This window comes from Corythoichthys intestinalis, chromosome 19, assembly GCF_030265065.1.
Source record: "Corythoichthys intestinalis isolate RoL2023-P3 chromosome 19, ASM3026506v1, whole genome shotgun sequence".
Classification (NCBI taxonomy): Eukaryota; Metazoa; Chordata; class Actinopteri; order Syngnathiformes; family Syngnathidae; genus Corythoichthys; species Corythoichthys intestinalis.
Window position 1 is genome coordinate 552,155 of NC_080413.1, and position 14,011 is coordinate 566,165.

The 14,011-nt window shown below is 42.8% G+C and overlaps 1 protein-coding gene across 2 annotated transcripts; it reads right to left on the reverse strand.

Moving 5' to 3' along the window:
• Positions 1-12,227, reverse strand: gpatch2 (G patch domain containing 2). 2 transcript variants are annotated; one of them, XM_057822757.1, is made up of 10 exons: positions 11,824-12,227; positions 10,598-10,841; positions 9,478-9,977; positions 8,906-8,970; positions 8,661-8,843; positions 8,465-8,558; positions 8,367-8,406; positions 3,854-3,918; positions 3,710-3,798; positions 1-1,570 (listed from the first exon to the last, which is right to left on the reverse strand). In XM_057822757.1, the coding sequence occupies exons 1-10, from the start codon at positions 11,871-11,873 to the stop codon at positions 1,401-1,403; spliced, it is 1,500 nt and encodes a 499-aa protein (XP_057678740.1). In that variant the 5' UTR covers positions 11,874-12,227; the 3' UTR covers positions 1-1,400. The 2 variants fall into 2 exon arrangements, with proteins under 2 accessions (XP_057678740.1, XP_057678741.1); XM_057822758.1 differs by lacking the exon at positions 11,824-12,227 and adding an exon at positions 11,488-11,776.
• Positions 12,228-14,011: the final 1,784 nt, after the last annotated feature.

A 14,011-nucleotide genomic window follows, 5' to 3' on the forward strand; every position in this document is an offset into this window, starting at 1 on the left:
TTGATTTAAATTTTTTTATTTTAACAGTTTTTAATTAGTCAGGCAGCCATAGAAAAATACAAAGAAACACAGTTCTTAAGCGGGATACGAACCCGCGTTGTCACGTATAAGCCACGAATAACTTCACCACCAGGCCATTCTAGCACATGACGTCACAGGCATGTTGTTGTTGTATATAGACTAAATGCACCACACCTACGCCGTCTATCACGGTGCGGTAATACCCGAAAGGGAAACGCAAAAGAAAACAAAGTGCGGCTGGCTTGGACAAAACGCGGCTCAGTTCACCGCGGTGCTTGAAGTCGGAGGGCGGCAGCGAACGAACGTTGGTTAGTTCCCTCCTCCCTCAGCCCGGCAAAGGAGCCCTGTTTTGTTATTGTTGTTGAGCTATTGTGTTTATTGTGTAAAGCGCTCTAGGAAAAACAAAGTTTTATTGTTAATAAACAAATGCTTGTGTTTAGTATTTGATTTCATAGCTCACGACCCGGGAGTTAGCGTCATCCCCGCAGTGAAACGGTTCCTCCCGTTTCCATTTTTTATCAAATGTACCATCAAAGGTTGGGTTTATTCACGGTACCACTGTTTTGCCTGAGGAACAATAAAGACTCCCGTGCACTGGATGTCCAGTCACTTTATTGGACCTGTCCTGCAAAAATGGAACATCTTATGACAGGTCACAAACAGTCACGCTAGATGAACTCTTCAAGCAAAACGGGAATAATCATCTAAAGAAATACAAAAAGGTCACTCTTCTATTGTAATCCAATACACGACATGTCCTGGTAGGAAGTTGACAAGCTAGTGGAAAACCCTAACCAAACGCTGCTTTTTGGCCTGTTCTTAAACCACATTCAAAAAGTAAATGAACACGTTTGAAACGTCACTGCGGACCGTCGAACAAAAGTCCGTTTGTACATTGCAATTTTACAGGGGGGACATTATGACACCCAGTCTGAAACGGGAAGACATTATTTTTTCAATTTAAAAGCACTAAATACATTTTTAATCTTTAAAAGAACAAAAAACACATTCCAATTTCTTTAATACAACAGTAAATAACGCCGCAAAGCTGTTATTTGACTCGTCCCAAACATAATCGGTGATCAATTGACTATCAAAACCATTGGTTGTGGCACATTTCAAGGCCGTCCATTTAAAAACCAGAACTGCGAAAATATAACACGTAACATAAATGTTCAACTGGAAAATTGGAACATGACATGAAACTTTTTTAGGTCAGGCGCGGGAGCGATACGCTTCCGACTTGAAGACGCCGACTCCTTCACATCTTTCCGTGCGCTCCTTGAGATTTTTTCACTGACCTGCGCGGCGGCGGCGGCGGCGGTCGGCCGGCCGGCCTTGTCCTCTTTATGCGGTCCAGTCTCCCCAATATGGGAAAATCAGTTGAAACCCAGGCCGGCGCCCTTGGGTCTCTGCAGCGCCCGGACGGGCTCGGTGACGCCGCGCCCCTCGGGACCCAGGCCCGTCCCCGGGGTCCACCCCATGCTCTGCAGCATGCGATTGCCCACGTTGGTGTCCGGAATGGGCGGCGCGTTCTCGCCGGCCGCCACTGAAGCCAAACAATGAAAGGCTTCTTTCGCTATGACGTCAATTAATTGGAACCGGGTTTTCCGGACTATCAGTCACACTATTTAAGTATGTTTGGTCTGGCCTGCGACCAAGTGCCACTTATATATGTTGTTTGTCCAAACAACGGTTCACTTATTGACACCGGTGTCAAAACCATTTGAACCGGGACGGCTGGCATTCAATGATCAAGTTAGGGTTAGGTTTAGGGCGGCGGTGCCCAAGTCCGGTCCTCGAGAGCCCCTATCCAGCTTGTTTTCCATGTTTCCCTCCTTTAACACACCTGAATCAAATGATCAGCTCATCAGCAAGCGCTGCAGAAGCCTGAGAATGATCCGGATGATTTGATTCAGGTGTGTTGGAGGAGAGCAACCTGGAAAACAAGCTGGATATGGGCTCTCGAGGACCGGACTTGGGGGTTACGGAGATGTGGATCAGATGTCTTTCACAGTCAAAGAGTTACCGGGAATTTTTTTTTTGTTGCCATTTTTTATTAAAAATACATTTTTTTTTATTTTCAATAAATCCTATATTTTGGGGGAAATACTTCATAGGGAAAATAAATATGGGTAACACTTTACAATAAGGGTGCCTTAACATTAGTTAACGCATTTTTAGACAATAACTCATGTGTTAAGTAACTTGACAATAATTCATTTGATCCCTTATCCAACACTTATTAATATATTAATTAACATGAGTTAATGCATTTTAAGACAATAACTAATGTTTAAGTAACATTACACTAATTGATATAATCCCTTATTTAACATTTATTAATATATTAATCAACATTAGTTCATGCATAACCAGAAAGTAACTAATAGTTTGGTAAGATTAAAAATAAATATAGGCCTATATATAGGGTTAGGGTTTGTTAACTTAAGCATTTATAATTTCTTAGTTAACGGATACATTACTTAACATTAATACATTAATAAATACTTATTAATGTATACTGGTACTAGTAAGTGATTGTTATTTTAAAATGTAAAACATTGCTCCTTGGGTGCTGCTAACCTAAAGTATTATTTCACGTGAACATTACTTAACCTTAATTAAGCATTTATAATTTCTTCGTTAAGGGACACATGTGCTACACTTTACAATAAGGGTCCAAAAAACATTCAGTAATGGTTAAGTTAACAAACCCTAACCCTATATAGGCATATACATATTTTTTTAATTTTACCAACCCATTAGTTACTGTCTGGTTATGCATTAACTCATGTTAATTAAGAAATGTTAGATAAGCCATTATATTAATTATTGTAATGTTACTCAAACATGAGTTATTGTCTAAAAAGGCATTAACTAATGTTAACTAAGGGACCCTTATTGTAATGTGTTACCTAAATATGAAAGCCTAAATACTGTATATCTATTTTTAAAATGCTCCAGTGCAACTTACAGTCCGAAAAACACAATACATGCAGCAAATTTAAGCTAGGTTCATTACACAGGTCTTAATGCACAGTTCTGATTTTTTGGCATCTGTTTTTTTTTTGGGGGGGTGTGTGTGCCCGTTCGGACTGCCTTTGTCCAATGAGCCTGTTATAGTCTTATATTCAACGTTTATATGGATTGATAGAACGCACCCACACATACGGATAGTTTTCCCCGACTCTCGGCCGTGTGGGCAATCTTTTGGAGCACGGAAAGAGAACAGAACATTATCCTTTTTCTTTCCATTTTATTTTTTTCTCATGACTGCGGTTAAGCCCGCCTCCTGCCAAAAAACAGAGTTCAAGCTAGGCGCTAATGCTACTGCACGGCTACATCGCCGCCGTCCCGCCCGCCTCTCTCGCTCTTTGATGACGTCATTGCCGCACAAATTCCAATTTGGGAGACTTCAGACCGCCGCCACATTCTAAAAATGTGGCCCAGATGGGATTTTAACCACATACGAAAGTGACCTAGATCGGATTTGAAACTGTCCGCTTCGATGCGACTCGGACCGTCACGTTCACGCCTTGCTCGAGTGGGGAAAAAACACACAAAAAAAAAAAAAAAATTGAAAAATCAGATTTGTGCTTTAAGACCTGCGGTCAGAAACCAGCCGTCGACGCTCGGGATCTTCCGTCGACATCCGCGAGCCGTTCGAACAGGGACAAAAGCGTACCTGAGGGTGCCGCGGAACCCAGGGGCGGCGCTTTCCGCCGCCGCTTGACGTCACCCATGCACAAAGAGCCCAGGTGGCCGCTGGTCTGCCTGTAAATGGAGATGCTGACCGCTTTTTCCGCTGAAGAAAGACAGGAGACCTCACCTGTTGGCCGTTTTGACCGAGCAGCTCCTACGATGGCCTCGTTCTGTCCGACCGTCCCAGTGCAACTGAGGGGGCAAAACAAAACAAAAAATTTCAGCCTTCATGAAGTCTTTTTTCCTTCCGAAAGCAACTTGTACAAAAGCAGGATTTGAAGCAGCCACGGAGATGACAAGACAAATGCCTCCTTTGGATTTTGATCATCTGTTCTTATCCAGGACTGCAGAAATCAAGAGTACTTTTTCTTCTTTTGTGTTTTATTTTCTAACGAAAAAAAAACCTAAATTTTTTGTTAATAAGATTAAAAAAAAGGAAATGCATTTTTATTCTCTTAAAAATATTCGTACCTTACAATAAAAAAAAATCCTGTTTAAATTGTACTTAATAGTTTGAATGAACCCATTATCTGCCATTGACAGCACTAGATGTCCAATCCATTTGAAGTCGGGACACCTACTAACAAAGTCATTTCAATGCACAACAGAAGATTGGATGTCTATTATCAATAGAAGTGTGCGAAATTTCCCATTCTTAGATGATTCGGCCGTGGAAGATTCCAGAACGACTCACAAACATCCAAATTCCCATGATTGACATACAGTGCCTTGCAAAAGTATTCGGCGCCCCTGAACCTTGCAACCTTTCGCCACATTTCAGGCTTCAAACAAAGATGTAAAATTTTAATTTTTTGTCAAGAATCAACAACAAGTGGGACACAATCGTGAAGTGGAACAAAATTTATTGGATCATTTCAACTTTTTTAACAAATAAAAAACTGAAAAGTGGGGCGTGCAATATTATTCGGCCCCCTTGCGTTAATACTTTGTAGCGCCACCTTTTGCTCCAATTACAGCTGCAAGTCGCTTGGGGTATGTTACTATCAGCTCAGTGAGGTTGGATGGAGAGTGTTTGTGAACAGCAGTCTTCAGCTCTTTCCACAGATTCTCCATTGGATTCAGGTCTGGACTTTGACTTGCCCATTCTAACACCTGGATACGTTTATTTTTGAACCATTCCATTGTAGATTTGGCTTTATGTTTTGGATCATTGTCCTGTTGGAAGATAAATCTCCGTCCCAGTCTCAGGTCTTGTGCAGATACCAACAGGTTTTCTTCCAGAATGTTCCTGTATTTGGCTGCATCCATCTTCCTGTCAATTTTAACCATCTTCCCTGTCCCTGCTGAAGAAAAGCAGGCCCAAACCATGATGCTGCCACCACCACGTTTGACAGTGGGGATGGTGCGTTCAGGGTGATGAGCTGTGTTGCTTTTACGCCAAACATATCGTTTTGCATTGTGGCCAAAAAGTTCAATTTTGGTTTCATCTGACCAGAGCACCTTCTTCCACATGTTTGGTTTGTCTCCCAGGTGGCTTGTGGCAAACTTTAAACGAGACTTTTTATGGATATCTTTAAGAAATGGCTTTCTTCTTGCCACTCTTCCATGAAGGCCAGATTTGTGCAGTGTACGACTGATTGTTGTCCTATGGACAGACTCTCCCACCTCAGCTGTAGATCTCTGCAGTTCATCCAGAGTGATCATGGGCCTCTTGGCTGCATCTCTGATCAGTTTTCTCCTTGTTTGAGAAGAAAGTTTGGAAGGACGGCCGGGTCTTGGTAGATTTGCAGTGGTCTGATGCTCCTTCCATTTCAATATGATGGCTTGCACAGTGCTCCTTGAGATGTTTAAAGCTTGGGAAATCTTTTTGTATCCAAATCCGGCTTTAAACTTCTCCACAACAGTATCTCGGACCTGCCTGGTGTGTTCCTTGGTTTTCATAATGCTCTCTGCACTTTAAACAGAACCCTGAGCCTATCACAGAGCAGGTGCATTTATACGGAGACTTGGTGGATTCTATTTATCATCATCGGTCATTTAGGACAACATTGGATCATTCAGAGATCCTCACTGAACTTCTGGAGTGAGTTTGCTGCACTGAAAGTAAAGGGGCCGAATAATATTGCACGCCCCACTTTTCAGTTTTTTATTTGTTAAAAAAGTTGAAATTATCCAATAAATGTTGTTCCACTTCACGATTGTGTCCCACTTATTGTTGATTCTTGACAAAAAAATTCAATTTCATATCTTTATGTTTGAAGCCTGAAATGTGGCGAAAGGTTGCAAGGTTCAAGGGGGCCGAATACTTTTGTAAGGCACTGTATGTCAAGTAAAGCGGAACTAAAACACAGTCAGCGCAGTCTTCGGGACGCAATGAGGAACGGACCAAGAGTAAACATCATGCTTGTCATGACCCGGGTAATTACAATGCTCAACTCACGCCGCTAGATAGAAGAAAAAAAAAAAACCTGACTGCTGCAGACAGCCGCTACAAACTACGCCCACCTATGCTACGGTAGATTTCACATGTATAGAAAACTAGATGCGAAATGACAGACTTAACGGCGTTAGTGAACAGCTACCATCTTAAAGCAGTAGACTTCCCTGGAAGGCTGTTGTAGTGAACCTTCCAAGTGAACCTAATTTCGTTTTTATCTAAAATACTCCTAAATTGGCAAAATCTTGACTTGAATCTATCTGTAAAACAGTTTTAAAGCTTTCACATGTCGAAAATAGACAGAAGGGAAATGATGGCATAATGGGAGCAATTTTAACAACTTACATTAAATGAACTGAATGTCGTTTAAAGCTGCTGATACAGAATGGCGACTTGAGTATTTTGTTTACTGTTTTGAAGTGTTAACTTGACACTGAAATAGTAGTTTGGTTTAGCCCGAGAGGATTTTTTAAGCAATTTTGAAACTAATGTATGAAATAATAAAAGCAGATAATAGCTGGGGGAGTGCATCAATAATCGATTTATAATTGAATCATTAGGTGCCCAAAGATTTCCATTGTTGATAATTAGAGGTGGGAAACGTAAACGGTAGTGAAATGGTGTTACACTTGTGTAACGCTTTCCCACCTTTTCAAGGGCTTTAAAGCACTTTACACTACATCGCCATCCACCAACTGGAGACCCAACACCAGGGGTTCAGTAAGGATAGTTAGGCGAGTCGAAAATTGATCCCACAACCTCTGGGTTGGGTGACAACTACTCTACCACAGAGCCACGCCACCATAGGGAATTTTTTTGCTTCAAATTTGATTACAAATACTCAATATTTTCTTTTTGAAATTGATGGGTTATTTTCTTAATAAAAATTAAAAGGCGCAGGCCCATTTTCGGGTGATGTTTTTGTATCCAACACACACACACACACACACACACAAGAGGCTAGGCTTGCCACCCGTCCATTGAAAAAAGGAATCGTTCCGAATTGGGAATTAAAAGTTGCGTAATATATATAAATTAGTGCTGTCAAAATTATTCCGTTAACGGGCGGTAATTAATTTTTTCAATTAATCACGTTAAAATATTTGACGCAATTAACGCACATGCCCCGCTCAAGCAGATTAAAATGACAGCACAGGGTCATGTGCACTTGTTACTCGTGGTTTTTTTTTGTTGAAGTTTTGTCGCCCTCTGCTGGCGCTTGGGTGCGACTGATTTTATGATCATGAGTATTGTACAATTATTGACATCAACAATGGCGACCTACTAGTTTATTTTTTGATTAAAAATTTTACAAATTTTATTAAAACGAAAACATTAAGAGGGGTTTTAATATAAAATTTCTATAACTTGTACTAACATTTACTGTATCTTTTGAGAACTAAAGTCTTTCTATCCATGGATCGCTTTAACAGAATGTTAATGCCATCTTGTTGATTGATTGTTATAATAAACAAATACAGTACTTATGTACCGTATGTTGAATGTATATATCCGTCTTGTGTCTTATCTTTCCATTCCAACAATAATTTACAGAAAAATATGGCATATTTTATAGATGGGTTGAATTGCGATTAATTACGATTAATTCATTTTTAAGCTGTGATTAACTCGATTAAAAATTGTAATTGTTTGACAGCCCTAATATAAATAGATGCATTTCTATGCCGTTTTGGGGATATCCCCTTTTTTTCGTTGCCTGTAGTGCCTTAGTTCTATTTCTGAAAGGTGGCAACCCTACAAGGCGCAACGCATTATTGGGCGCATGAAAAACATATACGTTAGCATGCGCACTAGCATTTTTTACTTTTTTAATCAATCCACAAATCCATCAAAGCCCTCATCTTCCATACCCGAATTGAACAGATGGCATCTCAGCTTTTTTTTCCTCTAAAAAATCACCATTCACCACAGTGTCTTTTTGTTTGGCCTCGAGTTTGAACTGGGCTTCGCGAGCGTGTCACTTTGCAGTAAAAACCAAATCAATGTCATTTAGCCTAATGTACCCGCTCGAATGTCACAGCCAAAGGGGACACACGCAACTTTCTCCCTTTAAGCTACTCACTTGGCTCTCACATACGTATGTCCGCCTTTTCAAAAATCGGTACACTTTGGTTCTCAGCCCACACAATAATTGCACAGTCCATTTTGGAGAAAACGTTTGCCTTTTAGGTGCGCCTTGTCATGGTCGTGAAAATAAGGTACATTAACACAAAAAGCCTACCTGGCTATGTTCTCTCCTGGAGCTGGAGCTGAACCACGGCCTGTTTCAGAGGGATATTTTAGCGGATGACAAATATCCAACGGAATACAGCGACTGACCGGCCGTCGCCGAATCCTTGAGCGTCGCCTCCCCGCGTCCCGTCTTCGCAGGGTCCGGGCCGGCCGTGCAGACGATTTAGCCGGGCCTGGAAACCTGGCGGAAGGAGAAGACCGGCGACGCCGTCGACCGGTGACAAACTCGTTTCGATTCACGCGACGGACGTCTTATCGTTCTCGACGGCGCCGTAGGAGTTACCTCTCCTGCCGTCCGGGGTTAAGAGCGGGAAAGAGCCGGCGAGGAGATTGTTGAAGACGGGGTCGTTGAGATCCAGCTCCTCGGCGCCGGCGTCCCTCTCCCACCACGGGATGACGCCGGCCACCCCGCATGCGCCCGAGCCCCCTTCGCCCTCGCAGAACCAGTCGCTCTGCTCGTCGTCGCCTGGAAGGCGCGGCGGCGCGTCAGGCGGCGGCGAAAAGGTCCGGCGGGCGGAGATCGCGTACCTTGCCTGCCTTCGTCGTTGGTGTAGAGGCCTCCGTCGCTGCTGTTGCTCACGCTGCTGGTTTCGCTGGAAACCACATTTGGAAACGGTTGTTTTTCAGCGAGGCCAAAAAGTGTCAAAAACAATAGTAAATCACAATGGGATGGTTTTCATTGTTACAATGATTTTTTTTTTCTGTCAATAGAATGCTTTTTTTTCTCGTTGTCTTTTTTTGTCAGACTTACCATACCATTACTCTTGATAGCCATATTTAAACTCCCAATCAATATTAATAAAAAATAACAGTTCTTTTTATCAAATTGTCCTTCGATTTAATGTCATTTAAAAAAAAAAAGAGGTCAGTCTGATTTCTGTGTTAACATTGTTGCACCGATACAGATATACGTATATAGGTATCGGTGAGTATTAAAAAAATAACATGCCAATGCTTGGCAAAGCAAAATCTAGTTTTCCAGATGTAGTTTCCAACGGTCGGCCGCCCTACCCAAGATGGCCACCGAGGACGCTCGTCACCCGGACGGAGCCCGAACAATTGGTTCAACACTAGTTTGAGGAAAAAGTGCAAACACTAACCACCTGTCACTCATCTCCTCGTCGGATCCTTTTCGCTGGTCCAGCTCCATCTTGTCCTTGTCGGCGGCGTCCAGCAAAGACGCCACGGGCTCCTCGCTCTCCACCACCACCCCTTCGTCAGCGGCGGCGTCCGCCGGCGTGGTCCCGCGCGGCCCCAGCTTTCTCTTCTTCATCCTGTTCTTCCCCACCGCGGTGGCGCCGATCTCCGCGGCCGCCCGGCCGCGCGGCTTGGGCACGAAGGGAGGGGCGAGCATGGCGGCGGAGGGGGGCTCCGGCTCGGCGGGGGGGTCCACGGCCATGCGCTTGACTTTGCGCCGTCGCCGGAGGCTGCGCGTGCCCTCGGCCGAGCCCGGGACACCCGGGTCGTCGGGCCACAGGGGGCGCTTGCTCCTGCCGGCCTCCGACGTCTGCGGGGCGCGGCGTTTGGCGCCCAGCTGCTCGTCCGAGTCGCTGTTGTCGCGAGCGTGGCTGTTGGCGCCCCCCGTGCCCGCCCGGTAGTCCTGACGGCAAAAATAAGGAGGAGGGCCGAACGCTGTCATCATCTCAATTCATCACAAGCGGGCTTCACTTTAGGGTTACTTTTTCTATTAAAATATAAAGATTTGATTTCACTTTAAAAATGACAATTGCTGTCATTTTTAAAATACCAGATCAGAGAGAATAGTTTCTTTTACAATAAAAAATGACTTAATTTGTTTATATTTTCATTTTAAATGTATATTTTAAAATACAATCATGAAGAAGCAATACTGTCATTACTTTCTTATGCGGCGAGAAATTAACAAAATTGAGGAAAAATAACACATTTGACTAAGATTTACCATTTGTGTTTAAAAAAGTGACTTTACTGTTGTTCAACTTTTTTGTTTTTTTAATACACACTTTGGTAGATAACAATTAAAAATGTAAATATATTCAAGAGAACATTTAGAGTTTTGCCCCCATTTGTTTTTGAAAAAAAAAAAAAAGATTTAAAAAAAAAATTACAGAAAAAAAAACAATGATTTACTCAAAAAAGAGGATCTGGACAATTCAATCAACTATCAAAATAGTTGAATGACTTCCAACGAGTTCCCAGTTCATTGACAAGAACGGTCGCGGACGAGTTGACGCGACCGACCTTGTGCTCTTCGACGCTGGACTCGGAGCCCTCGCTCAAGTGGACCGTTTCCCACGGTGGGTGCGGATTGTCGGAACGCCGCTTCCTGCCCCGCCGCTTCCTGGCCTGCCTCTTGAGCAAGCAGCCCACCGTAAGGGCGTGGTCGGCGCCGTCACCGAAGCCGCCCCGCGCCGCCTGCTCCGAGCTCTCCTCCAGGGCCGACACCAGATCGTGGACCAGCTCGTCCATCGTCCGGCGAAAGTGCCTGAGGGGAAGGTTAGAATACTTTTTTAGTTCAGAATTCTCTTTTCGAGAGAATTTTTTTTCTTTCTTGAAAAGATTTACTTTTTAATACTGGTTTGTTATACTTTGGGTTATTTATTAGATGCAGCTGTATATGAATATCATTTTGAATAATATGTATTCAGCAATTTTGAATGTTTCTGGGGTTATAGAACATGAAAAGGAAGAGATGAGTCTCCTTAATTTTAGTTAGTTTTTATTCATGCAACGGTTTTTTTTCTTTCATGACAATGGCTGCCACTGACGCTTATAGACGTCCAATCCCTCCCAGTTCAAATGGATCGGTCGTCTACAAACGCATTTCAACTCAATAGCCACATGATTGGACGTCTACCGTCGTCAACGGCAATGAAATAGTTCATTTGTTTTTTTCATTTAAGTAAATTTTTCTTCATTTCTAGTTTTCGGCATTTATTTTCGTTAACGACTTTGGTTCAATCAGACGAAACCCAAAATGAGAAAAGAGATGCTACATTGCATTTGTTTTGTTTTGTTTTGTTTTGCAGTCGAATGGGACCAACGTTGATATTTTATGTCAATTGTTTACGACTGTAGTGGAATTTAAAACTCTGCTCAGCTGAGAATTTTCACAACTGTAACATACTTACGAAAGGAAATCTGTTTAAATGACCGCTTTTGTCTTTTCAGCCATTCAAGTCAACTTGGTTGGTGACTAGCTCGCGATGCTAACAACACAAGGTTGCTCACTCACTCCTCGCTGGAAATATTTTGACAGCCATTGGAAAACGCCACTGAGCTCTCATCGCCTTCACGCAATGTCGCTTACGTTCACCGGCTTATCGAGAAAGAAAGAAAAATACGACGACAAGGGGGAAGCTACGAGGCGAGCCGGATACAGTAGCTAGCCGTAGCATGCTAGCCGGCGTCAGACGACAACAATCGTCTTACGTGATTTCTTTTTCTTTTTTTTGGTCACTACCTACCAGCCGTTCCCCGCTTTGCCGATGCTTTTTCGGTTAGCCGCGCGGAACATTAAAGCCACCGAATGCCGAGCACCTTTAACCAGAAATGAAAGGACATTTAGACATCACAAGCACCATCCTGACACAAAAGCGTTTTGGACTGGATGGAGGAGGAGGACAGGACAAGACGAGAGAAAACACTGAAAGCAGCGATAGGTGTTGGGGCCTTCGCTGACCGTGGGAAAGTTGGCTACTCTAGCGCAAATCGCCGCTTTGATTTCGATTGGTTGAGGAAATACGCTGCTGGCCTTGTCTTTTCGATTTCATTTTCATTTTACAAAAAGTATCCGTGCCTCACTTCGTACTCACTCATCGAGTTTATATTGAAATAGCACTAAATTTCCGAACGTCCCCAAGCATACCAAGTCAGTAACGGCAGGCAATCGCAGCTCGCGAGCAACATGACTTTTACATAACTCTTTACATATATCAATAACTTAATCGTACATTCATGGTAGTGAGACACTCCCGCCCTCTTCACCCCTCTATGTAGTGCGTAATATCGCAAAAGCAGAACACATGCAATGTTCCTTTTTTAGCACTAGATGTCAGTGTTGTTCACCGTTGGTAGGGGGACTATCTGCCACCGACCGGTGTTCTGCCAAAATGACACAGGGGTCCCCAAACTACGGCCCGCCTCCACATTTGGTCCGGCCCCCTGGACAATTTTTTTATTTTTATTTTTTTTCAAAAGTGTTATTTATTTCCTGGCTTTTTCTGTGAAGGACCCAGAGAGGGTTATTTGGTTATTATCTATTTAATTAATAGTGTTGTTATTATTATGTTATATTATATTATTCATTCATTCATTCATTCATTTTCCATGCCGCTTCTCCTCACAAGGGTCGCAGAGGCGCTGGAGCCCATCCCAGCCAACTACGGGCAGTAGGCAGGGGAAACCCTGAACTGGTTGCCAGCCAATCGTAGGGCACAAGGAGACATACAACCATTCACGCACACACTCATACCTACGGACAAAATTTAGAGTGTTCAATCAGCCTACCATGCATGTTTTTGGGATGTGGGAGGAAACCCACGCAGGCACGGGGAGAACATGCAAACTCCACACAGGAAGGCCGAAGCCCGGGATTGAACCCTTGATCTCAGAACTGTGAGGCAGATGTGCTAACCACTAAGCCACCGTGCCGCTATATTAAATGATATGATATGATATGATATTATATATTATATTACATTACATTACACCGTGCCGCTATATTAAATGATATGATATGATATGATATTATATATTATATTACATTACATTACATTACATTACATTACATTACATTACATTATATTATATTATATTATATTATATTATATTATATTATATTATATTATATTATATTATTGGTCCGTGAAGAATCCAGAAAGGGTTATTTCATTGTGGCTTTCTGAAAAACAATACATTTTTACATTTAGGCACTCCTGCAATCGTTACACCTTTTCTGTTACAAATTGACCCCAGCCCCACAAAAAATTATGTGGCCCTCACAGGAAAAAGTTTGGGGACCCCTGATCTAAATGACCTCTATAACTCAACTCATTATATAATGCAAATAAGGTTGCTTAAAAGTTGGTGGGGACAATTTGAGCATCCTGAAAAGTTGGGGGTGTTATGTCCCTACCGTCCCTATGCAAACCTACGCCCTTGCTCCACACACAGTTTGGGTTCTGGTACCAATCCTCTCGAGAGGGCTCGGGCTTTCTTCCACTAGCCCACGGTGAGATTCTAAAAAAAATTATCTTTTTTTTCTTTTTTAAATACAAAAATGTTTATTAAAAAATAAAATTTTCCTATTGAGTGGCTCAAAAACCAAGAATTTGGATCATTTTTACATCAACAACGTCTCTGGACGACTCTTAAAATAGTTGTCAATCCATTTCGGCCTCGTAGTCCGGAGCCTCAGCTCGCCGGACGTAACCCGATCTCATCTTGGACGTCAATAACAACGCTGACAACACTGCCTCGGAGTCCGCAACAGGTGTAACGGAATAAGAATCCTGCCTTCTCCGAATGAAGGTGTCCTCTTCCCAAATGCCAAACCACGGGGCTTCACTCAAGGAGGGGGCCCGGTTTCATCTTTCCCCCGACTCGAGGTCGACTTAGTCGGGACGACTGTCACCCGTGACGCTCAGACCCTCT

Bases quoted from the DNA above. Each gene is read 5' to 3' on its own strand.
- gpatch2 (XM_057822757.1), bottom strand. From the start codon at position 11,873: ATGTTCCGCGCGGCTAACCGAAAAAGCATCGGCAAAGCGGGGAACGGC. The intron at 9,978-10,597 runs GTCGGTCGCGTC...TTTTGCCGTCAG, and splicing joins CCAGCGTCGAAGAGCACAAG to GACTACCGGGCGGGCACGGG. The intron at 8,559-8,660 runs GTAACTCCTACG...TCCTTCCGCCAG, and splicing joins AACCCCGGACGGCAGGAGAG to GTTTCCAGGCCCGGCTAAAT.